Genomic DNA, 27593 nt, shown 5'->3' with positions numbered 1-27593 from the left:
AGGCTGACATCAGTTTTCAAGATACCAACTACTAAACAAATATAAAATGATACTCACCGGCAAGTGTGTAATCCATATCAAAACCAAAACACTTTATCTTTTCCATGGCTAAGCTCCGGTTCACAAACACCCTACAAGAAGTAAAAAGAGATCTATGTCAATTAGCTTTGCAACTAAAATGTCTAAACTATCACAGAGCTGCTTCTACAAATTATTTTATTTAAGGTCACACAATTAAGATCCTATACATAAACTACCCAGATCTTGTTCATACAATAAATAAAACATTACACAAAAACAAATAGATAGGAGTTAGATCAGGGATGTGGTGGGGTGGGGGTGAGGGAGAGAGATATTAATATCAATGCCACACCTCATAGGGTATGATTACTCTTTATCTCTCAAGTTCCAAATTTGTAACACAACTATTTCTGTGTTCCCAATCTTGTGACAATTGCTTTGAAGGCACGGAAAACTGACCCATCAGGAGTTAGGGTTGTTATATGCTATAGTAAAAAGACCACTGGCCTTGAGCAAATGGGATATGGATGTAAGTCCTACCTCTGCTTCAAGTTTTATGACCTTAAACAAACTCTTCCCTTTCCAAGCCCCAAGTACTACAGAATTGAAGGGGCTGAACTAGAAGACTTTCCTTCCAGCTCTAAATCTACCTTTCTCATATGTGAAATATCAACCATAATATTCTCTATGGAAAAGCATTAAATCAAGCACATCAAATAGAGATTACCTAATCAACCAATAAGACTGACAATTGCCCCCCACTTAAAAAAAAAAAAGTCTTGGCAAGCATCCCAGCAGAGACTACAGTAAATACTTGAAATAAAGGTATGGCAAAGGGGAAGGAATGCTGGATCTGGGTTCAAATCCTAACTCTGCTAGTTATTAGTTGCAGGACTCAGCAATTCAATGGACCATCATTTTCCAGCCTTAAAAATGAAAGGACTAAACTAAATAATCTCTAAAGTTTCTTCTAGTTCTAAACCTATAAACCATCTCAATTGCCTTGAAGAAAAGTTTGGATAGATAAAATTTACTATATCTCAAAACTGGCTAATTTACCTGTGTCTGTGGCTTAAAAAACTGCCCTTCACTTACAAACATTCACACAAGATATAAATACACCTCCCACATACACACACAGACATATATACATTATAAAGGAGATTACATCTATATATAGATATAGAAGATAAATTTATGTATATTTGTAAACTCATATAACAGCATACCTTACTGTTTATACCTGTATGAATATGTAAATGTATGTATGTAAAGTATATGTTGTATACATACCATGTTATCTCATATGAATAACATCATTTGTTGTATACATGCATTACTATAAATATATGTATATATATGTATATATACATATACATATATATATATATATGCACACGTGTAGAGATTAAGTGTCCAATAAATTATTTTATGTAAGGTATTCCACAAGTCTCAGGGGAGTTTAAACTACTGCACTTAAAATTGACTTAGGCCTTTTGGTATATCCTCCATAACACATATCATATATCCCAAGAAAAGACTCGCCTTTTATTCTAATTTTTTTTAATTATCCGAAAAGGAGAAAAGACCAGTTTAAATACACTAGGGAAATTTTTATTATTGAGTAAGATTAGTAATCTGAAAGTGGATATAATAGTTTCTATTAAGTCAAAAGGATGATAGAGTTTATTTTAGATGAAAAGTTATGAGTTACTTCACAAAAGTTCTGAATCCCCAATTAGGAAAATTTCTAACATTAAGGCAAAGGTTGGGTTCTTAGCCTAATTTTATTCTTTTTTAAATCTATTTCTAGTTAACTTCTAAGTACTTTGTGATAAAAGCAAAATTCACTTTACCAGAAATGAAACAATGGGTTCTATTACAGTATCCAAGGATTAACAGGCCCTGGAAGAGTTGACCTTTTTTTCCCCAGGCTTTCCTTCAAAGCCCAGTTCTTGTGCTCTGGGATGCTTATGGTACATTGACCTTTCTCTGCCACAATACTCTTAAGATCTCTGACTAGTTATATTTTTTTTGTTTTTTGTTTTGCAAGGAATAAATGCCTTACCCAAGATCACACAGTTAGGTAATTATTAAGTATCTGAGGCTGGATTTGAACTTAGGTCCTCTTGACTCCAGGGCCAGTACTCTATCCACTATGCCACCTAGCTGCCCCCCTCTGATAATTTTAAAACAGCTCTTTTCTCTTAAATTCCCTAGGCTATGAACAAGTCTATCTCACTATGACTCTGAAGGATTCAAGGAGGTACATAGACACCCCCCCCTTCACACTTGGTTCTGACTGATTCAATCAATAAGTTCTCTTACCTAAGGTAATTACTTTTTTTCCCCCCTAAGGTAATTACTTTTAAGTGGTGGGGTAACCAATGTACCTTTACAAATCTTTTAAAATAGCCAAAATCATTATGCAGAGAAAAATCAGGACACCAATCCTTCCTTTACATATCCATGAAATCACACAATTATACAGTTCATTTAACTCCAACCAGCCAGCTCTGATAATTGTTCCTATTCTTTCTCATTCACACAAATTCCCCTAAACACATCATACAGGTGACATAATCACTCAACAGAAGGTAATATTTTCTTTCTTTTTTTTTAAGGTTTTTGCAAGGCAAATGGGGTTAAAGTGGCTTGTCCAAGGCCACACAGCTAGGTAATTATTAAGTGTCTGAGGCAGGATTTGAACTCAGGTACTCCTGACTCCAGGGCCGGTGCTCTATCCACTGTGCCACCAAGCACCTACCACCTAGTAATATTTTCTAGTGAGACACAGGGAATGACAGTATTGAAGCTTGGGATTCTTAAATACAGGCTAGGGAGCCAAATGGACCATATTCTTAATCAGACACTAAACAGCTGATACTCCTAAAATATTCAGGGATCAAGACTTGGAATAAGAGCCAGGAAAAGGTTGAAGATTTTTCTTTCTTGTGGTATGGTCTGGCAAGAGGGTCGTGGAACCACATAATTAACAGATGAGCATCAACCTTTGTGGGGGGAGGGGTGGAAATATGAAAGCTAATTTCAGTAGGTATAACCAGAAGTACAGAGGGAAGAAAAAGAAACTTCACTGAAGTACATTCAGGTACCACAAAGGGTCAAGAAAAGTCATTAGTAGACCAAACAGGACAACTTTTGATCTTAATTTCCTAGAAAAGCATTTAATACAATCAAGTTATAAATATCTACATTTCAAGTCATTATGTACTTTATTAACTCTACTAATGTTGAACATGAACATTTTAGGAGTATTTAAACCTTTTCTCAAAAGTGGACATCATTGCTACACATCTACAATATGTCACATGATTTTCATAACTTGTTGCATCTTTTGTAATAGTCTTGTTCTGCCCTCTGAAGTTGTCCTGATAATATTTAGGGTTTTTTTTTTTCACTTTATTTTGTTTGAAGGCTTGGGAACAGTTATTTATTAGCAAATGACTGTGATATTAAAAAAAAGACATCAATAAACCTTTCTTTAAAATCATAGGGAAGGTATGAGAGGTGAGCTTTGAAAAGATCTTTGGGAATTGGAAATCCAGTAAATGTCCTTCAATTGGGGAATGGCTTAGCAAACTGTGGTATATGTATGTCATGGAACATTATTGTTCTATTAGAAACCAGGAGGGAAGGGATTTCAGGAAAACCTGGAGGGATTTGCATGAACTGATGCTGAGTGAGATGAGCAGAACCAGAAAAACACTGTACACCCTAACAGCAACATGGGAGTGATGTTCAACCTTGAAGGACTTGCTCATTCCATCAGCGCAACAAATGGGAACAATTTTAGGCTGTCTGCAAAGAAGAGTGCCAACTGTATCCAGATAAGGAGCTGTGGAGTTTGAACAAAGTACAAGGACTATTCCCTTTAATTGAGGGGAAAAAAAACCAGATGTCTTATGGTTTGATCTGGTTACCTCTGAGAATTCTGTTCTCTTTAAGGATATGATTTCTCTTTCATCACACCCAATTTGGATCAAGGTACAACATGAAAACAAAGTAAAGACTGACGGAGTGCTATCTGTGGGGTGGGGGTGGGGGAGGGAAGCAAGATTGGGGGAAAATTGTAAAACTCAAATAATATCTTTAATAAAAATTTTAAAAAAAAGATCTTTGGGTTCAGAAACAAAACATATTGCTTAAATAAAAGTCTGTCTAGAAGCAAGCATCCTACACCACTCTTGTTTTTCATTTTTGAACTCCTTCACTCAGAACTTTTAAGAATGAAATTGCATTTTTTTCTGATATCTGAGAAGCAAAAACAAAAAAAAGTGAATCAAATCTTGTTATTTTAACCCTTCTCCCTGCAATCAAAAAACTACCAGAGAATATGTGCCTAAAGCATAAAGATATTTAATGAAAAAAAATGTTAAAATAGCTTTAATCCAGTAAATAGTAATAAACAAAGTAATTCCATAAACTAAGACTCAAAAAGATATTGAACGTAAAAATACCAAAAGCATCTATGTATTGGACAAGGGAGGAAACCTGACCAACAAATTTTGGTAAGACTTAAAATTTTTTGGTCCTAAATAATCCCTAAGAATGGCAAAAGGGAATGGTAAATAAATTTACTGTGATATATACTGTCATGGTATATATGAAAATTGGTTTGTTGTCTTGTAATGTCTTGAAAACAGATAGAAATATACCCACTTGGAGTCCTCAGACATGGAACCAAAGGTATCTTTTACCCAGGCCAGCCCATTTATGCTATTTTCACTAACTGTTAAAACTTCCATGAAGATATATATATATATATCTACTTTTAGAAAAATATTTCTTAAAATTAAAAAAATCTAGCTTCTGTCCTAGTAAAAATTCTTATCTCACTAACATTAGAGGCTTAGGAATTTACACACTAAACAACTAATTGTTTAAAAAGAGACATTGTATATAGTATCCAAAGACAATTCCAAAAGACTTCTGATGGAAAATACCATCCTCATTCAGTGAAAGAACTATGGAATCTAAATGCAGGCCAAAGCATACTATTTTCACTTTTTTTAATTCATTTTTTGCTTTTTCTTTCTCATGGTTTTTTCCCCTTTTGTTCTAATTCCTTTTTCACAACATGACTAATATGTAAATACATTTAACATGCTTGTACAAGTACAACTATATCAGATCACTTGCTGTCTTGGAGAGAGGGGAAGAAGGGGAAAAATGTAGAACTCAAAATGCTACAAAGAATAAACACTGAAAATTATCTTTACATGTAATTAGAAAAAAAAAGAAAAGAAAAGAGAGATACTCTAAGACTTAAAAGAAATGCATACATAAAACTTTGCATTGGCATACCAGGATATGAATTCAAAAATCAAACAGCTTATTTGACTGTTATATTTTTAGTAACAAATCTCTATGCAGTTTAAGGAAATACAAGACTCTAACTAAAGAAATGCATCTATTCATTATAAAAATGAGATTATGAACAATCTGGTCCAGGGATTCGAGATATACTGTCCTTGAAATAGAAGCATGCTATTTATTAAATACAAACTAAAGACACAAACTCCCAATGATATGAAGAGTAAAATGATAATTCAAATAGTATTACCTCATCTGTCACTGGTTGTCTTCCTGCAAAGTTGTCTGGTTCATCTATTTCTAGAAGTCACATTACAAAATTCTTTTTAAAATTTCCCTACAATATAAAATGTTTTGTTTCTTTGATCTATCTTCAGAAGTCTCTGGTCTAAATCAGGGCCCTCAATATTAATCTCCTGACAGAGTTGGAGAAAACACCTCTGCGGCTAATTTAACTTGTCACTGGATATCACTGTTGCTCCACATAAAGCCATTTGGAATAGAATATCTTTGGCAATGATGTACTTTTAACCTTAGCCCCTCCCACTGGCCCTGGAGTCACAATTTCCTGGCAAAGAGCCCAAAAACAATAATACAACAACAAATGAAAATAAGAATATCAGGGAAAGAAAAATCTTCTTGGCCTTTTAAAAGTGGCTGAAGGAGTTGTACAATTATGAATTCAGAGATGATAATGATAAACTAAAAGAAAAACTGACTCTAAGTTTTTATACTATGGTTATGTAAGATGATATTATTAAATAATTACCTCTTAATAAGAAAAACACAAAAATGTGAATTTAGAAGAGAAAGACAAGTCTTTTTAATATTTTAGAATTCTATGATTTTCTATAATTCAGAGATATAACTTCTATAAAATGCTTTGAAAGAACAGGGAAATCAGAAGTGAATACTCAAGATTTCCTTCCCTCATTCTTAGAGATCAATCTAATAAACCTATTATAAACAAGAATATTTTTCTTTAAGGAAATAATTTTTAAAATAAGGAATGAAACACTTTTAAAAACTTCTTTATAAAAAATATAAAAAAAAACCCAAGACTTCTTTATAATGTTGTCATATAGATAACAGAAAGGGTATCTCTACAATGCCAAACTCAAAAATCTTTCAGCAGCATAAGGGTAAACCATCAGGTTTTGATTTCATATGTTCTAGCCTATCATTCTTATAATAATGATTTCTTCTGAAATTTTCTCAGGGGGATCTACTCAGGAGAAATATATCATGCTTTTCTGAGTGTCCCTAGAGAACAGAAGCCATACTCAGATGTTGCAAGAATCTCTGGTGTAAGACTCAAAACATCCCATAACATATCATCATAATACAAAGAAAACATGAAATAGTTCTTTTAATTCTTCTCAATCAAAATGAATTCTAAACAGTCAAGAAACTGTAAATATCAGCAATACATTATTTTCTACTTCAGAGAGATATTTGGAAGAAAATTAAAAGTAATTCATTTAACATGATATTGATAACATCAAATATCTCTGCCAACTCATTTCAATCTCATGAAATTACATGAAATTCTTTTAAGGAGATACTGTTAGAATAGTACCATCAGCCTTAATTTTCAAAAAATTCAAAAAGGGAGTAGAGAGGAGGAAAATGAGCAAAACCTGAGTGGATTCAGGAAAACTAAATGATGAATTAGGGAAAACCAGAAACAAAACTCATATTTCAAGGGATAAATACATTCCTCTAAAACCTACCTACCTTCTTCTAGTATGTATAGGATTCTTCTCCCCTTGCTTTTCTCCCTGTCCCCCTCAAAATTCTTGCTTCTCTGTTCTGTAATCTCACAATCAAGAGCCAGGATAAAAGTATTTTTCTAAAATGCAGCACAATCTTCATAACTGAACCACACAAACTGTACTCTGTGTGATAGAAATTAGGGCATAAAATTTTATTATCAAAATCATAAATCTGCCAGTATACCATAGTTAACAATACTCCAAAACCTATAATCAATTTTTAAAAAGAAACCACTTTTTAAAAAAGCCACAACATTAGAAATTATATTTATGGCAAATAGTATACACTATTTCTTATCTAAAACATGGAACCTCCAGAATGTCATCTAGCAATTCTGAAGAAGCAATTCAAATTGGGTGTCTGGGGCCGGATTTGGACCCAGGTGCTCCTGGCTCAAGGGCCAATGCTCTGTCTGCCACCCAGCCACTCCTACTATTATTATTATTTTATTTTATTTTGGGTCTTTTTTTTTCTTTTCTTTTTTTTCTCCTTTTTTTTTCCTTCTTTTTGGTTTTTGCAGGGCAGTGGGGATCGGGTGGCTTGCATGTCACACAGCTGGGTGATTGTTGGGTCTACGAGGCTGGATATGGGCTTGGGTGCTTGTGGCTCCAGGACTGGTGCTTCGTCCATTGCGCCACCTGGCCATACCTGCAATTATTACTATTATTTTTTTAATGTTATTTTTTTTTCTCTCCCCTTTACTTTTTTCGCCCAAGCAAGTCTATCTATATTCATGGGGGGGGTATTTTGTTTACTTGTAAACAAGGATATTTTATTAATGTAAAAAAAATTTGTACAAAATGAGAATAAAAAAAATTTTGATTATTACTTAAAAAAAAAAGTAATGTAGGGGACAGCTAAGTGGTATAGAGGATAGAGCACCGTCTCTGGAGCCAGAAGGGCCTAAATTCAAATCTGACCTCAGATTATTACCTAGCTTACTACCTAGCTGTGTGACCTTGGGCAAGTCACTTAATTAATCTCACTGCCATGCAAAACAAAAAACAAATAAAAAGTAATGGAGAACCAAAAATGATCCTTCCAATTCAAATATACAGTTGAAAAAAGCACATTACTAAATAAAAATCCCAATAACCTGAAAGCAAAAATCTAATGCCTCTAAATCCTCATCTTGTCCCTTTGCTCATATAGGTACTTTTAGCTCTGGTTTATTAGATATTTCTAATACACTGTTTTACACTTCAAAAACAAGGAGCTGTGTCTTCTAAGCATCTGAAGGTAATCACTTAAATCTTGGGGTAAATAATGCTATATAATCAGAAATAAATGCAGGCAGCTAGGTGCCACAATGGATAGAGCACTAGCCCTATGAATTTAAATCTCATCTAAGACATTAAATAATTGCCTAGCTGTGTGACCTTGTCAAGTCATTTAAGCCTATTGCCTTGCAAAAAACAAGAAAAAAAAGAAATACACTATGAAAACTTCTGTAACTATATATCCTTGCTAATCCTCAAAATAAATATTTTTAAAAAATAGATAAAAGCCTGCCTTTTATCAGGCAAAAAAACTAAGAATTTCCCGTGAATTTTGACAACAGCTGAGTGTAAATATAATAGTTCAGCTACTATTAGTAGTTTTTGCAACAAAGATTGACCTAAAGATTTTACACCCAGCAGTAAAGAATCCAAAAAAAAATAGTAAAAGATATATTAGTAAAAAAAAAAAAAGAGCCCTCCAAATAATGCTTGATGTATATAATGAGAAGAGGCTAAAGTTATGTTAAATTTTAATCATTTTAATCTGAAATTTAATCATTTTTAATTTTCAGATACCACATAGAACAAAACTAGATTATAAAGAAACAGCCCTGCTAAATGATAAAATTTTTGCTACATGAAGAGAATTTGAGAGTGTTATTACATTGTCCAATGTAATAAAGACTATATATATGTCAGAATATAAAATTAAAATCTATCTCAAAGGCAAAAAGTAATGGATAAATAACAGGAGGTAGTAAATTACATTCTACTTTCATTTATTGTGTTCACTGAGAGCTTTCAAGAAGACTTGGAGGAATAAGAGAAAAAAGTTATAAAACAATAAAAAAAAAGACAAATGCTTTTATATTCCAAAGCAAAAGAATTTGGAATTCCTTTATAAAGGATTTTCAACCTACCCAGAAGAATAAAAAATACATAAACTCTCCAACAATCAACCATTACATTTTTTAAAATGCGTTATAACTACACTGAATTTAAAATTTTTGTTATCTCTCTCTCCTCTGTTAAATACAACGGAGGGCTTACCCTGCATGTTTGCAATGACTGTAATGGGTACCTGGAGCAAGCAATCAATCCCCGGCACTTTAAACAACATTACTTATATAGTTCAATATATCCCTTTCTGCTTCTCCATCCTTCATGCTTTCATTCAAAATGATATCAGTAATATGTGCTATAACCTATGTAAGAAATGTTGTCAGCTTTAGGCTGAGATTCCTTCCATCATGGCCTTCCCTACATTAACATTCTGACAGTATATCAAATAGATGACATGAAAATTAACTCACCCTTCTCTGGACATCCTCAATGATTTACTTCCCCTGATTGAGAATACTGGATCAACAAGCTACACTGAACTGCCTGAGAACCGTCACTCATTTGTAAGCGCAGAGAACTACTCCCTGAGAGTCCCCGACAAATTCTGGCATGAGGCCGAACCCTAACTGGGCAGCAACTGGGTGACCAATAACCTCAGTTGTAAATGCTTGAAAACTCAGCAATAATAAGAGGAATGGAAAAAGAGGGACAATCAACATTCAGAACTGATTAAGACTGGCTGACCAGTCTGGGAAACATATAAACTAAACTGCCAGTTTCTGTAAAGGAATCTGGACTGGCAAACATACAAAGAAAAAAGGCAAAGCAAATTTAGCCCCCAAGACCCTCAAATAATAATCAAACAATGTTTGTTTTACAGACAAATGGCCCTGTCCCAATTCAAATCATTTTTTCATTAGTTGGTTCTGAAAAGAAAAAAAGGTACAGTACATACTTAATGCTTAGTTTCATTTAATATTTCCTTATGCTGTATGAAGGAAGAGACAAGGGAAAAGTGTTATGTGTGCTAATAAAATTAAAAAAGGACCATGATTTATTTCCACAAAAAAGATAGGGTTTTTTTTTTATTAATTTCATCAACTACTTTTAAAGAAAACAACACTGGTTGAGAAAGTCTGCCAATTTGATTTAACAAATATTGGTTGACAATAAACTTATAGAACTGAGTTGCTGTCATTGCTGTTGTTCAGTTATTTTGTATCATGTTCAATTTTTCAAGATCGCATTTGGGGTTTTCTTCGCAAATACACTGCAGTGGGTTTACTATTTCCTTCTCCACCTCATTTTACAGATGAGAAGATTGAGGCAAACAGGATTAAGTGACTTGCCCAAGTAAGTGTCTGAGGCCAAATTCAAACTCAGATCTTTCTGACTCCAGGCCCACTACTCTCTCCACAGCACCATTGAGTTGCCTGGGATTAAGGACTAGACCCCATGATTTTGTTGATGTAAGGAAATCATAGATGAAAAAACTGACCTCTACCAGTGCAGGTCAGCACCTTCTCTAAAACTGACAGTCTAGGAGAGTTACCTCATACACTTAGAGGTTAAATAGCCCAGGGTCACCAAGTCAATATGAGTAAGAGGCAAGATTGACCTTAGATCTCTGTGATTCTGAGGAAGCTCTCTATTGAAAGAATATTAATAGTTAACTTGTAGATAATGTACCTACCTATGATGACAGAAGTTTCATCTGAGACTTGCCCACATTAATAAAATCTTAAGTCCAATCCTATCCCTTTTAATATAAACCATGAAATATCAGAAAAAGAGGGGCAAGGATTAGAATAATATATCATACTGATAAAATATTTAGAAGAGAAGTCACAATCTTTCTAGAGGTTTTCAGGATCCTCAATTGTAAAAAAAAAAAAGGGGGGGGTTAAAACAGATGACCTATGAGGTACGTCCTTTACCAGTCAGTTATAAATCAATAATCCTGAGAATCTAAGTAGATAAAACTATCTTACATTGGCACAGGGCCTGTATCCTCACCTGCCACTGCTTAGGAATGCTGACAACAAATAAAAGCATTTGAATGACATATAAACAAAAACATCTAACACTCACTGACACCTGTTAAATCCTAATGCCCCCCTGTTATTTTGATAGTGGTAGCCTAGTCACACATTACTCAAGAAATGTCTGTTACATACCCAAAGACCTAAAAAACTATTACAACATGATGGAGACCAGAGTTCACTCACTAGATGTATGACCATGAGCAAATAATTTCTGAACCTTAGTTTTCTCATATTCCTAATTTCCCACATTATTGTTTAGGACACCAACACACATACAGTCATTCAAGTTTGAAACCAAAGAGCCTTCCTCAACCTTTCATCTTTTTTATTCATTTATTTAAGGCAATAGGGTTAAGAGTGACTTGCCCAAGGTCGCACTGATAGGCAATTATTAAGAGTCTGAGGCTACATTTGAACTCAGATCCTCCTGACTCCAGGGCCAGTGCTTTCTCCACTGTGCCACCTAGCTGCTCCCAACTCTTTTTTTAGGGTTTTTTTTTTTTTTTGCAAGGTAATGGGGTTAAGTAGTTTGCCCAAGGCCACACAGCTAGGTAATTAAGTGTCTGAGGCTAGATTTGAACTCAGGTACTCCTGACCCCAGGGCTGGTGCTCTATTCACTGCACCACCTAGCCGCCCCTGCTCCCAACTCTTCATCTCTTCTATCCATCCCCTTCTTTCCACTTAGTCATCAACTTAGTTCAACACTTCACCAACACTTGTCTAAACTATTGAAGTAGTCTCCTAATTGATCTCCCTGCCTATTTATCCCCGCTCCAATTTACAGAGCTGCCAAAGTAACATTCTAAAAATACAAACCTGATCTTGTCAATCACCTTATCAAGAACCTCTGAAACTCCCTGCTGCCCCTAAGGTCAAATATAAACTCCCCTGTTTGGCATTTAAAGATCTTTACAAATTGGCCTCACCATCTCTTTCAAAACTCATTTCCCCTTACACACTCCACAACTCAGCCTCTGTGGCCCTCACATCACATTCCTCCCTTCTCTCTAGCTCTGCACAAGTGGCCCCAGGGCCTGGAGTACATCCCCATTCACATTTCAAGGGCTTCTGGTTCCACATAAAGCCTCTCCTTAATTCCCCTGATAATGATGGTTCGCTCCCCAAAATTATCGTGCATTATTTTGTTCATATGTTCAATCTACTTATATGCATTTTATTTCCCCTCATATAAACTCTTAAAGGCCAGAGCTCATTTCAGTTTTGTCTCTGTACTCCTAGCCCTCAGTACTAGTTATACCTGGCTTATAATAGTGATTGTTGGTTTAAAATGGTGATAACAGGAGCAGTTAGGTGGTGCAGTGGACAGAACACCAGCTCTGGAGTCAGGAGTACCCGAGTTCAAATTTGACCTCAGCTACTTAATAATTACCTGTGTGAATCTTGGGCAAGTCATTTAACGCTATTGCCTTGCAAAAAATTAAAAAAAATAAAATGGTGATAACAACATTTAGATTACCTACCTCAGTGAGCTGAGGCAAGAAAATCTTAAAGGGCTCTGTAAATATGACTTGTCTCTAAAAAACAGCCATACCCTAAATGATAAACACAGGCTGAACATGGATTCTATCCAAAACCAACAAAAAAGGCAAAACTGGTTTACTAAAGCCAATGTAACATCCGAAATTGAAAAACTCAAGATTTTAAAGTAAAAATCAGTCTTTTTCTGCACAAACCTCAAACTCAAACCCTATGGACTTAAATTTTAAAGTAAAACCATCAATTATAAATAAATTTTAAAAATTATTCACTGCCAACTTACAAGTACCATACTTTTGGTTTCATGTAGTAAGTAGGTAGCACTTTAGGTCTGCAAAGCATTTTGCAAATAAAATCCCATTTGATGTCCACAACAACTGGGAGGCAAGTAGTGTTATTCTCCCCCATTTTACAGATGAGGATACTGGATCTAAATGAGGCTAAGTGATTTGCTCAGGGTCCTTCACATAGTCAAATTATTCTGAATGCCTGTCTTCCCAACTCCCACTAGAGTGGCTAGGTGGCACCATAGTGCAGAGAGCACCTACTGAGTTCAACCCTGGCCTCATAAACAAGTCCCCTGGCCTCAATTAGCTTCAGGGTCCTTATCTGTAGACAAGTACAAACCACTCTACTGGTTTTATCAAGAAAGCTTCGAAGAGGGCCATTAAGAGTCAGATTGAAGACGCCTACACATCCCAAGCCCAGGGCTAGCCTGCAGTACACCAGGGGCGACTTCACAAAGTCAAATCCACAGTTCTGTTTTAGGGCATTAGACAAGGGTGCTCAATCCCTCAGATTTGAGGGGTAACTTTATAAATATTAAACAAGTCACAAGGTCTCTTGGACACTCAGATCCTTGATTTAGACTGTAAAAACTACACCAAGATTCACAAACGTGGCACTTTTGAGAACTTGCAATCAAAACATTAAATCAGGTAAAGCATACATTAGTTTAAAAAGACAAACAACTAAATTACAGTTCAAATTTCAGCGGACAGAACACTGGATCTAAAATCAGGAAGAACCAAGTTCAAATCCAGTCTCAGACCCTCACTATTTGTGTAACTATGGGTGAGACATTTTAACTCTCTGTCTCATCTGAAAAATGAGAATAGTACAATTTCAGGGTTGTTCAGATGATCAAATGAGACAGTAACTAGAGTATTCAGCATATACTAATTGTTATATAAATGTTGTTATTATTAATAATAATAATAATTTTACAGGCTGTGTTCATGAAGAAAAAGTCAACCCCACAATTTTCAAAAGATATTTTTATTAACAATTAACATAAGTCAAAATGTAAAATAAAATACCTAATTTCAGCATCTTGGATCCAATCAATGTTAAGAACTGGAAAAAGTTAATTTGTTTTATTCATGGCCTTGAAAAGTACAATCAAAGAGGATCATACTTCTATTATGCTATCTTGCCTAAAGGAGGTAACATTTTTTTATGAGTTTACAAGTGGTCCTTTTTCAAGTCTAAAAGAGGACACAATTCTTTCCTGGATTAAGGAGGGTAGGACAAATCTTCCTTTCAAGGTCCAAAGGAGAATGCATTCCATTCCTCACAATTGCTAAGAAAAATTAACTTTGGACCAGGAATATAGTTGTGAAAAACTTATAGTAATTATTATTGTAATTATACTGACATTTTCCCTCATTTTGATCCAAGATGATATCATTAGATCACCTATAGATCAACTAAAGAAAAAAATGAAGAGCATATTGGAAGGAAAGAAGTATTTCTAGAAGACCCAGAAGGGTAAGGGAGGGGGGCAGGCATAAGGATTTACTTATTTACAGAGTCAAGGCAGCAAGTTACAGAGATCAAAAGGGGGCAGTCCTTTTGATGAAAAAACCTGTACAAATAAGAAAATGTAAAAGGGGGAAAAGTAAACAAGAACACAAACTTCTGGTCCAATTCTTTCTTCTAGAGCATCTGATGTTCTTCTGTATCTCTAGGAGTATGTTAATGATCAGGTTTTTCCAAGTACATTCAGATTACTTGCAGTTTATCTTCCTTTTAGATTAAAAAAAAAGTTCTTAACACAAATTTTAAAGAGGTCAAAACCTATTATTTTGGAGCCTCTTTGACTGTCAATTTGCCAAATAAGAGATTTTAGCTACAAATAGAAAATTCGAGAACTAAACTGGTTTTATAAAATTCAATGTTTAAAAGACTCAGTTGAAAATCTTAGCATTATTATTGATGTTATTTTCCCCACTATGCAATTCCACTAACAAAAATATCTTCCATAAAAATAAAACATACACATTTAATAATCATTTTTTGAACAGTATATATCTAGTAGATGGTTTATAAATTAAACAGTTTTAACCTTTTGCCCTTATTTAAAAGTATCAGGAAAAAGGAAAAAAAATCTTAGCTAGAAATGGATTCCTCTTAAAAATTTTTTTAACACAAATAAAAAAAGTTAAAAATAGATCACAGGTCATCCTTCTTTGGATGTATTTAGCTGACTAACATTCCTTTCCTTAAAACAGAACTTGAGATAGTTATGATAGAGATTAATATCCTAATGTCACAAAAACTTTATCATACTTGCTTAAATATTCCCTTAGCATTTTGAAAAGTTAAAGGATCTTAATTCTCACAGAAGCATGTATCAAAATGTCAAGGCTATTAGAATTAGATACTTGTAAGCAGACTTTTTTTTTTACATAATTTACCAGAATTTACCCCAAGTACCAAGGGCATAGGAAAGGAAAACTTTTTCATTTAGATGTCAATTTTCAGGTAAAGCTATGTGAATGACCAAATGCCTTGAGCTAAATTTTAAATCTACCAGGTGAGACATTTCCAAATATCTTTTGAGATAACAAATTAGGAAAGTCCAATCTCAGAACTTGTTGAAAATCACTTCCCCAACCTTTCTCAATGTGCCTGTCATTCATAAATATCCATGAATCCCATAGGGTCACCAGCCTCATAGGCATTGTTCCAACTTAAATTTCCTTGATACCTGAATTTCAGACTCAAGAGGGCAATTTTCAGTCTCATGAAGACTTTTTTTTTTGGTTTTTCCAAGGCAATGGGGTTAAATGACTTGCCCAAGGTCACAAAGCTAGGTAATTAAGTGACTGAGACTGGATTTGAATTCAGGTCCTCCTGACTCTAGGGCCAGTGCTCTATCTACTGCATCATTTAACTGCCTTTATGACATCTTTAATAGCAATTTCCTAGCAACAGACAGCAATTTAGCTCTAAACTTTATTGTCTGAAGGGTCAGAATATATCACTTGGTGACTATAACAATAATATAAGTATAATTATAATTAATGTTATCACAGAAAAACCTCACAATTCATTCTATTGCTGCACATACGGACTGCTTAAAATTGAAATATAAATGAGTTTTTTAAAAAAATCTCAATTGCTTCTAGAACCAAGCTTTACAAAAAAAAATAAGTTAACTGTTTAAAAATAGACAAATAAATCACTGCTTTTAGAATCCTTTTAAACAGTTATATATTAGATGACTTTAAAAATTTCAGCAGGTATTATGAATTTTAAATGGAACAAAACAATTATAAGGACAAATCAGATTTCCAAATAGGGTAACACATTTCACTAATCAATTTTCATATTCAAATCTTATTTCTTAGAGCAACAGTTAAAACGGCATAGAGATTTGTTTTTTTATCCTTATAATCAAAATGACTTTACATATTTTCTTTGTTTTATAAGTCCTTCTATCCAAATATACTCATACCCTTCTCAAAAAGATATTCTTTAGAAATTTAATCTTATACATATAATTTCAAAATACCAATATAACTCACTTAAAACTATAGAATGGCAACAAATTTGGATTAAAACAGCAAAATCCTTTCTACTTGCAATTACTTCAGTGATTTTAAATGTTTCTATTCAATGACAAAATAAATTCCACTTTTTAAAAATCTTAAAGGTAGAAACTTTTCAATGAGAGCTCATCAACAGGGACATAGCTTAATCAGGTGAACAAAACCTAGGAAAACTTCAGTAGAAACATTCAAGGCTCACTCCATTACAATAGTTTGAAACAAAAGGGAAATCCAAGTTGTTTCGAATAATGTTTTCTGAGAACAGGATTGTTATCCACAATTAACTTCAGTTGAGTCAAAAATCTGCATCCAAACAGAAATACAATGAAAATATATAGGACTCTCTGTCCCTGATTTTATTAGTCAATGTTGGACACAGCTGTTATCATTAATATCTGATTAATATTACAATAAATTAACTTAGAGATGAAAATTTTTCACAGAAAAGGGACTTTTACAAACATTTATCAAAGTTTCCAAGTATTACTTTCCTGTGGTCAAAGTAAGGAAGCTAAGGTTTTTATTAGTTTGGCTCAGTTTTCTAATCCTGAGAGGAAAAATACCTAATAAAAGTATATCACCTATTATCACAAAATTTTTTACCATACCTTTTAAAATTTACTCATATTCTTATAGTTAGCTAAACCACTAGAAATAAATTTACATAGAAGGTTCATTTGAATAGCTGTACTTGTTGTATATTTTCTACCTTAACTCATATAAGTATATTCTTAGATGGAACAAGTTTGACAATTTAAATTACACAATTATTCACCCATTCTGTGCAAAGATTTTGTCAGAATTTTATAACACTGATACTCTTGCAACCCGGTTAAGACTTACTACTACATTTCCCCCGTAAAACTCTCAAAGTAATCCCAATAACTTAGTTCAAAGATGAAGTAATTAAGGACATGTAGATGAGGGACAATAGTTCAAAAAATTAATCCTTTCTGACTAGCCCAGGGATATACTTTTTTGTTGGTAAGGGCTTGCCCTTGTGCCAGGGGAAGTCCTTGTCAAGGAGGTGCAAGGTCCTTTACTAAAAGTTCACTGGTCTCATCTCAAAAACTTGAAAAATAGGTTGGAGGTAGGGGCAAATAATTGCATTTAGCAATGGAAAAATACATGATCAGTGCAGAGGGAACAATTTAATTAATTATAAACATTTTTCTCTGTCCAAATGTTTCATCTACTACATACTCCAATAACTCAAATTAGCAGAAATTTTCATATAGCCAAGCAACCTAAAGTCAAATTCATTTCAAATATAGACTTTAAAGAATTACAGTATTGTTAACTCATTCATTAGCAATTAACTTAAAATGATATCAGATGACTTAATTTTTGAAGTAGTTACATTTAATTAAAGGGATAAATAAAAAAGATACCATTGTGTTTTATAACAAGTGTTACAATATATAGTCAAGTAACCAATATCATAACCTAAGGGAATGATTCTCCTAATTTTTTTTAATAGATTAACTTGACTTAAGAACAAATTAAAAACTGGCAAGTTACCTAATACAATGATACTAAATTTCAATTTAGCACTATTTTTGCACAAGCAACTATAATAGAAAAGTTCCACACTCAAATGTTTTTGTTTCTTCACACTCTACTTTTATAGACATTGTTTTATTAACTCCCTTATTTTTTTTAAACTCAGGGGAATTTTTCTTTCAAAGAGTTCCAGGTCTCTCTCTTTTTCTAATAACTACAAAAACCTCTAGGAAGCATGCAATTTCCTATGCTACTAAGTAAAGGTACAAGTAGTATCTCTGACCCTGACAAATTAGCAGTCTGTTTTAAATTTCTTTGAGATCAAGCTATGTAAGACTGGTCAGAGAAAACCAAATAAGAGTCATAACTTTAGGGGCAGATATACTATTTGTGATGAACATCTATAAGTTTGAGAATCTGTCTTTTACTAATTATTCTGTTACATTTACCAATATTTCTTAGTAGTGTAACATTTAGGAGACTCAAAATACCATAATCATAATTATGTCTTCTAAAAAATTTAAAAATGTCTTAATTTAATATATATTTTTAGTAATGTACAAAAGATCAGTCTATGATTTAATTAAAAACCATCATATAGCTTTAATACATTTCTTAATGTCAATTAGCAATTAATAGGTATCCCAGGGCTAACTAAATCTTGGCTCTGAAAAACTCCTACAAATATTTATCTTGAATTCTTTCTCCTAGTTTAAAACCAATTTACTATTCGATTTCCAAAAGGAAAGCTTATCCTTGCAGTTTCTGACTGAAACCAAAGTTACTTATACACTATTAAAAATGCCCTATGGGGTGACTAGGTGGCGCAGTGGCCCTGGAGTCAGGAGTACCTGAGTTCAAATCTGACCTCAGACATTTAATAATTACCTAGCTGTGTGGCCTTGGGCAAGGCAGTTAACCCCACTGCCTTGCAAAAAAAAAAAAAAAAAAAAAAAAAAGCCCTAGCAAGGAGCTAGGCCTGAAGTCTAAAAAATGATGAAATCCTAAGGCAAAAATCTGCCATTGCTTATTGATTTTAATTTAGTCATTTAATTTACACAATTAAATTAATTTTTAAAATTTCAAAAATAAAAATTTAAATTTTTTTAAAATAATTAAACAAATCAATTGAATTAAAACAATTAAAATTAAAAGCCCAAACAATTCACATTTTAGAACTTTCATTTCATTTAGCCTGGGGAGAAAAATGAACTCAGTTGCCCATGGATTTTATTTCCCAACTGGTGTCAAAGAGTTTTAAGAGTAATAATTTAGCATATTTAAAAAGTAATATCAGAATAAGATTTTTAGCTTCTATCCTTTATTTCTGAAACCAAAAGCTTGATTACTCCAAGAGAGCTCGCCAGACCAATATGGTATGTACAGAGTACACATGCACACACATACACCGCCCCCAAACAAATCAAATTACAAACTTTCAAAACCTATTCAGATTTTATTCAAATTCTGATAAATTATTCATACATTTTCATGTTACTTCCAATCTTGTGTGGAGAGGAATAAGACATTTCTTTTTAAATTTATAATGTAGTTTAAAATTTTTTAATGGATTTAAGTTTCAGATATAATCTGCAGCCAAATTCTAAATTTCCACAATACAACTTTAAAATCAACAGAACACTTTTCTTATAATAATCCTTTGTTTGTAATCTTTAAAACACCCAAGCAATACCTAACATACCCCTCTTACTTTGAGTTACATTTTCTTAAAAACACTTAGCCTGTGCTATCTCTTCTAGGTTTTTTTCAGAGAGAGGGCAGCTAGATGGTGGAATGAAATAGAGCACGAGTCCCGGAGTCAGGAGGACCTGAATTCAAGACAATGAGAGGGGCGGCTAGGTGGCACAGTGGATAAAAAGCACCGGCCCTGGAGTCAGGAGTACCTGGGTTCAAATACACTTAATAATTACCTAGCCCGGTGGTCTTGGGCAAGCCACTTAACCCCATTGCCTTGCAAAAAAAAACCTTAAAAAAAAAGGCAATGAGGAATCCAGGAGAAAAGATTCCAATGTGAATGAGAAAGTTAAAGAGAGAGAAAGCTGAGAAAGAGAAAGCTGCAAAGCCAAACAAAGTTTAAGAAATGGACAGGTCATAAGCATTTGACTCAAACGTAGAACTAGAAATTGGAAAAGCCAAACTTTCCCTCCTCAAAATTGCAATTTCTGGAGTATTAATCCATGGCCCATAAGTTGCAGATTTTAAGAGAGAAACTCTAATTTCTCCCTCACTTTACAACTGAAGTGAAGGGAAAAAAAAAAATCACAGAAGCAAGCTAGAAGTCACTTCCCTGGCAGGAAAAACCTTATACAAGTTAAAAGCAGAGGTGCCAGTATTAAGCAGAGCAACAAATAAACATAGGTACCTGAACAGACACAAACAAAAAAGGTTACCAGAACAAAGCCTCACATATTAAGGGTGGCAAAGGCACACCCCCCAAAACCAAAAGACACAGATAACACAAGGGGAACTCCATTTGCTCTCACCCTAGAGGGTCCCAAACATAGAGTGTACCCCAAATGAATTTTTACTTTAGGGAGGCACCCAAGGATATGAACAATTAAAGACAGACAGATAACACAAGATCTCCAATATGCTCTCTCCCTAGAGGGCCCCTAAAGATACACAAATAGACACATCCCCAAATAAATTCTCACTTTAGAGGGATACCTGATGCCATAAACAATTAAACAATAAGACAAAAAAGGGGGACCGACCCCCAATTGCTCTCCCCCAAAGACATACAAAATAAAGCACACTCCCAAATAAATTCTCACTTCAAAGGAACACCCAAGGTAATTCCAGAGAATATTTTAACTTTAAACAAAATAAAGTTTCAAAAATAGAGCAATTGAGTTGAAAAAGTGGTAGAGGGACCTTATTTCAAAGGCCAGTTTTGGCTAGCTCAAACTCTGCCCTAGCTTTTTTAGGGAGCCGATATCCAGAGTTGTTAAAAGGTTAAATTGTGTAATCCCACATCTGTCAACTATAACACTGGTTCAGAATACAGCAGGGATCTGAAAAGTTACAGAACTCTTTCCTTGTTACAGACCTCTTTCCTTCTAAGGAACATTTCTGAGTGGAGACCCATCCCTTCTCAAAATTCCCATCCTTTTCTTCATATAACAGCATAAAAACATAATCCTTAAAAACTATAAACCTTAAAAAAATACAGGGTTAAAATAACATGACAGAAAAAAATAAGTTAGACATGAAGTTTTATTCTCTGGGATTCACATTAACTAATTATACAGCTAAGGGAGATCAGAAAACTCATACAGAAGAGCAAGAGGAGGGATACAGAATATACATAAAAGAGTAGACAAAAAACTTAAACTTCCCTGGAGACCATTCTGTTATTTGATGATGATGATGATAATGTTTGTCCTTCTCGAAGATCACATCAGGAAAGTGACACCTTGACTAGCACATGAACTGTATTTGAGTGAGGAGGTACTATGCTAAGTCATCAGCCTCACTTTCTCCTCCAGAGCCCTCTGCGTCCAGATATGAATCGGGACAACTGGAGATGCCCTGAAGGAGAAGCAATGGGGATTAAGTGACTTGCCCAAGGTCTGACAGCTAGAGTCAATTGTCTGAGGCTGGATTCAAACTCAGGTCCTCCAGGCTCTATCCACTGGGTCATCTAGCTTATTCTATTATTTAATATCAAAGAGAATAGTCCTTCTACAATGCTATCGTGCCCGAAGGAGGCAACATTTTTTTCTGAGTGTAAGTATCTGGAGGGCAGGATAAGTATTCCTCTTCAAGTCTAAAAGAGGGCATAATTCTTTCTTTCTTGGATTAAGGAGAGCAGGACAAATCTTCCTTTCAAGGTACAAAGGAGGACGCATTCCATTCCTCACAATTGCAAAAAAAAAAAAATCAAATTCTGATCAGAAATACAGTTGTTAAAAAACTTATGGTTATCATTATTATTGTTCTTACTGATATACTTTGATATCAATAACCTAAATTTTGCCTCAACTGCAAAGAAGGAAGACTAGAAATAAAAACAAATATAAATTCAAGTAGAGAGCCCTCTTCCTTTGTTCAAATGTAAGTTGTTTTCCTAACTGGGATTGAAGCAATTGTGATTGGTCTCTTAACTTTGCATTTAATATAAATTCCATAAATCAGCAATGGAGTGAACAGTGTTGGACCTGAGACACCATTATAGTGTAACTAAGTTTAAAAATGAGGTTTATTACAACTGGATGTTAGAAAAGTAAATTTCAAAGAAAGCTATAAAAATGTGAAGCTATACCTTAAAAAAAGGAATAACACCACCATGCATTCATATAACATTTTATAGTTTAAAACAACTTTTACACTGCTTTTTTTTGCTCCTTTCAACCAGTTCACAGTTCAAAGTCACAGACTTTTAAGCTAAAAATGCTTAGACTAACAAACTCAAGTTTTCTTACTTTAAGTTCAGTTTTTTCCACTATACTAAATTTTCAAATGATTATCATGTTGTAGGGTCAACCAACAAAGCCCTGGATACTTCAATAGGCCGATTCAGTAAAGTGAGTTTAAAAAATGATCACAAAATATACAAGTCTTGAATTTTACATGTCAAAGTCTGATTTCCTACGTTCCTAAATATATCTTACTCTGTAAAAGAAAAATAAGATTCAAAATCTAAAGCAGAAAGACAAACACACACATGTATTATGTTTGACCCCCTAAGGCAGAAAACAGAAACAATGGGTAGAAATTTCAAAGAGCACACTTAGACTTAATTTCAGAAAAACCTTTCTGACAATTAGATGGTCCACAAGTGGAATGGGCTGCCTCAACAGGTGGTAAATTCTCTTTCTGAAGATCTGCAAAGGCTATATGATCACTTATCCACTTTATAGCAGGGATACCTCTCCTAAATGGGTTGGACTAAATAGATACTGAGTTCTATCCTCACCCCAATTAATAGAATCAGAGAAGGCCAGCCCAGTTCCTTGTATAAAAATAGGTATGAACAAGAATTTAATCAAGTTGAGAATACTAGAGAATTTTGGCCACAAGAAGACAGGAAAATCTGTTAAAAAGTCAAATCATACCCTAATCTTGTTGGTGAAATTCCAGTCTAGCTTTTTCCTGAGGGCTTCTGACCCCCTTTTCCATTTGTTTAATGTGAGCCTCCACCCCAAATTTTTTCAACGTAAGCCCCTCTTAAATGTAAATTCTGATTTTTTCATTTAAAGGAACTCTGATCTTTGGGCTCTTTCTCTGAGGATGCAAGTTATGTGAAACAGTAGTAAACCAGGTTAAAGTCAATCAGTCAAATAGTGAATCATTCAGTTGTGGAAGACACCCAGTTTGAAAGTTGCCAGTCAAAGTCCAGGGAGAAAAGTTTTTCTTCCTCTCCACAGCCCTTCCCACTATCTACCCTTCATCATGAGAGACTAGTCAAGCAGCAGCTGGTGCATCCAAGGAGGATCATAAGCGGGTGAACCAGAAGAAAACAGGAAGCTAAGACCAAAAGTCACTCAGTGAAAGGCAGCTTTAGGCCCCTTTAGGGAGGTGGTGATGACAGACTCAACAAAAATACTCACCCTTAGAACCCAAAAGAAAAGTATACTGAGGGGAAGGGGAGATTCATGAGAATTCTACAACTGGAGTTGTGAGTTAGCCTTTGGCCACATGTGCTTTTGATCTGTGCACCTTTGTGGTTTAAGCTTGAGTTCCCACTGCATGCATTTGGGACAGAATACACATCACTTTTGTTCTTACTGTGCTATCCTTAGTAACAATTTTGTAGAAAAAATAAAAAGCTGGTGAATAAACCTATAATTTGAAATAGGAAGCACATTGGTATAAGCAATTAAGGAACAGAACTTGAAAGCTAGCTTCTCAGGACTGCCCATAAATCCCTCGAGCATCCATCACCTGCCTGCCCAATTGGCATGAGGGATTTAGGAAAAATCCTAAAGGATGGGGGATTTAGGGAAAAAGCCCCAAAGTATGAGTGACATATGGATATAGATATGTCTGTATGCACACACACAATAATAATGGGAACAATAATAGCTAACCATACATAAGGAGGGTTGCAGATTCACATTTCCCAGAGGTATTCTAATCCATTCTCTCTTTTATGGGGGCAGGATTAGCCATGTGATTTTTCTCTAGTAGAGATGTCTCAGTTGACAAAGTTGCTTCCACCAGCATAAGTGCCTTTCTCTGAAATTCACAATTTTAGAGAGGAGCCTTAGTTTAGGTAACTTGTCCAAGTTCACATAGCCAGGATATGTCAAAGATAACTGCCCTTCAGTTGGGTACTTCAGGGGTTTGAGGATATCTCTCAGCCCACTATGACACACTACCTCTTAATTCTATTTTAAGCATCTATTTTAGATGCATATTTTAAAACTGGATCTCTTTTATCTTTGCATCACTTTACTCCTAAACAACCCCAGTACCTTACACAAAGATAGCAAAGGATGATAGGAGAAAGCTACTCCCCTGGAGTCAGATCACAGAGTTTAAAATCCTACTTCTGACATTTAATATGTTAAATAAAGCTTTGTGAACTATAGAAAACCATAATCTCCAAGACTCAGATTCCTCATCTGAAAAGTAGTAATAATGATGATGATGAGATTTTCAAAACTATATTCCATCTCCCCTTATGTTAATTACAAATTCAGAAAGACAATGATGAGGATGATAGAAAACTTGTCCCTTCCTCAAGACACTTAAAATCCAGGCAGAGAGAAAATTCATCAGATAGCTTGGAATAAGGATGATCAACTTAATAGGATGGTCTCCAGGGGAAGTTTAAGGTTTTGTCTACTCTTGTGTTGCGATATATATATTCATTCTGTACTCCTCCTCTTGCTGTTGTATAAGTATTCTGATCTCCCTCAGCTTGGGGGGGTCATTACCATAATGGCCTCCATCGTAAATTAATGGTAAATCCCAGAGAAGAAAAAAAACTTCATGTATAATGAATATTTTCTGAAATTTTACATTAACCCTATCTTTTAAAGTGTACAATTTTTAGGGTTCTCAAGATGATACCTATTTCACAGGGTTGATGTTAAGAAAGTGCTTTGTAAGCATAAATTTAAATTATAAAATAATTTATAAAATAAAATTTATATTATAAAACAATTTATAAATAAAATTTAAAGTGCTTTGTAAATATAAATTTAAATTATAAAATAATTATCAAATTAAAAACATGTGCTTTAAAATATTTAATTAATAAAAACTGAAAATGAATTTAAAGAAATTAGGAACATGAGAAAATGAGTATATTGACTAAAACTGTGGCTGAGAAAGGGGAGAAAGATAATAAAATCTAAGTAATAGAATAAAAAGCTTTTCATGGCTGGCTGGTTATGCTGAAACACCAAAAATTAGCTTCAAGGTTAGACAGACCTTAAGAATCATAGCTAATTTTTTTAATAATCAGGTAAATATATAAAACAGGCACATGACATTTAATTTAGAAGCAGATAAGTTTTCTTTCCTCTTCCTCACTTCCCAGAGTTTAAAATGTACAAAAAGAGCTTGCCTGCATCAAAATCAATGGTTTAAAAAAAATTTTTTTTATATTTATATTTAGGACAGGCAGCATGATGTAATGGAAACATTACTTCACTGGTCTTAGGAGTCAAAATACTTGGTTCTGAGTCACAATGAACATTTACCAGCTTTAATACTTCAGGCAAATCATCTAGAATCTCTCTTGTCTCAGTTCTTTCATTTGCAAAATAGATGTTAATGCTCTAACTACTAACATAGTTTTGCTGTGAGGTAAGTGCTCTGAAAACATTAAAATTCTAAATAAAGATTAACTGTGGGGTGGCAAGGTGGTGTAGCGGACAAAGCATTGGCCTTGGAATCCGGAGTACCTGGGTTCAAATCTGGTCTCAGACACTTAATAATTACCTAGCTGTGTGGCCCTGAGCAAGCCACTTAACCCCATTTGCCTTGCAAAAAAAAAAAAAAAAGATTAACTGCATGATTCAAAGTAAGTAAATTAAACTCTCAACTAGTTATGAGGAAATGTCAAAGAAAATCTCAGCTTCACATATATTTACAGAATTCTATCACACTTTTAAAGAGTAATTAACAACAATACTAAATAAATCATCCTAGAAAACTTGTGTAAAAACATTTCACACAATTTTCTTTTAACTAAACAAATATAATACTGATACTAAAACAAGGAAGAAAAAATTAAAAAAGGATAAAGAGAAAGATATCATTAATTTAGATTTCGATATTTTAAATAAAATCCTCCTTAAAAAAACAACTCAAAAAAGGGGTGACTAGGTGGCATAGTGGATAAAGCACCGGCCTTGGGTTCAAATCCGATCTCAGACACTTAATAATTACCTAGCTGTGTGGCCTTGGGCAAGCCACTTAACCCCATTTGCCTTGCAAAAACCTAAAAAAATAAAATAATTTATAATTATGTCAAAATAGTAACCAAACTGTTCATAAATTTTGCCCAGATAATAAATACCATTAGTGGGCATATTCTCTGAAGAGATCTGGGACAGAGAGTAAGATCCTTTATAGAACAAAAGATTTGTGGTAGCAGTTTGGTTTTTTTCTCTTCTTGCATCCACATACCCTGCAATTCAATTATATGTCTTTCCTTTCTGCTCCTTGCATATGGGTAGTCTCTCCCAACTTCAGGCATTTTCATTCCAGTCTGCGTGCTCACTGTCCCTCCCCTCTTCCCCCCCATCTCTGCCTCCTAGCTTCCTTGGATTCTTTTAAATTCCAACTAAAATCCCTGCTTTTATACAAAGCCCTTCCAGACTTCCCCTCAAAAGCAGAATGAGAATTAAATATTAAATGACCAAAATAATATAAAGGAAAATAGAACTAAAAAACTGCAGAATTTGAATTAATGCAATAATGAGGAAGAAGTGTGTATGACTAATGGTAAAACATATTTCCTTCCTCTTAACAGAAGAAAGGTAGACTACAGGAATGTATATGATGTAAGTAGTTTGTTCTGCTTAACTATTTTTCCTACCAGTGAAAGGACTAATCATAGAGATCATGGTGATATTAAAAAAAAAAGACATAAAAAAAACAGACTTAGTTTGGTTTTTTTTTTTAGGCTTTTTGCAAGGCAAATGGGGTTAAGTGGCTTGCCCAAGGCCACACAGCTAGGTAATTATTAAGTGTCTGAGACGGGATTTGAACCCAAGGTCGATGCTTTATCCACTGCCACCTAAGCCGCCCCCAGATTTAGTTTTAACATTATGAACCAGGAGAATCATACAAAAGTATTTTTATTATTTAGACCCAAACTCAGGTAAGAAATTTCTAGAGCGGGGTGACTAGGTGGTGCAGTGGATAGAGCACTGGCCCTGGAGTCAGGAGTACCTGAGTTCAAATCCGGCCTCATACACTTAATAATTACCTAGCTGTGTGACCTTGGGCAAGCTACTTAACCCCATTGCCTTGAAAAAAATCTAAAACAAAAAAAAAAAAGAAATTTCTAGAGCTCAAACCAGGGTGAATAGTT

At 34.3% G+C, this 27593-nt stretch overlaps 1 protein-coding gene across 6 annotated transcripts in view; it reads right to left on the bottom strand.

The window, feature by feature from the left end:
* The window catches only part of NT5C2 (5'-nucleotidase, cytosolic II), a 136858-nt gene that overhangs the window by 68726 nt on the left and 40539 nt on the right, over nucleotides 1–27593 (bottom strand). For 4 of the 6 annotated variants that reach the window (XM_074233804.1, XM_074233803.1, XM_074233805.1 and 1 more), the window contains exon 3: nucleotides 58–152. In XM_074233804.1, coding sequence (XP_074089905.1) covers nucleotides 58–152 — 95 coding nt within the window. Of the gene's footprint in view, nucleotides 1–57; nucleotides 153–5605; nucleotides 6024–27593 lie in introns of those variants that run through there. The other 2 variants (XM_074233802.1, XM_074233801.1) reach the window with 2 other exon arrangements.

Source organism: Macrotis lagotis, chromosome 4 (genome assembly GCF_037893015.1).
Source record: "Macrotis lagotis isolate mMagLag1 chromosome 4, bilby.v1.9.chrom.fasta, whole genome shotgun sequence".
In the NCBI taxonomy this organism is placed as follows: domain Eukaryota; kingdom Metazoa; phylum Chordata; class Mammalia; order Peramelemorphia; family Peramelidae; genus Macrotis; species Macrotis lagotis.
Note: the sequence above shows the minus strand (reverse complement) of the source record. Positions and strands in the feature narration are given on the sequence as shown.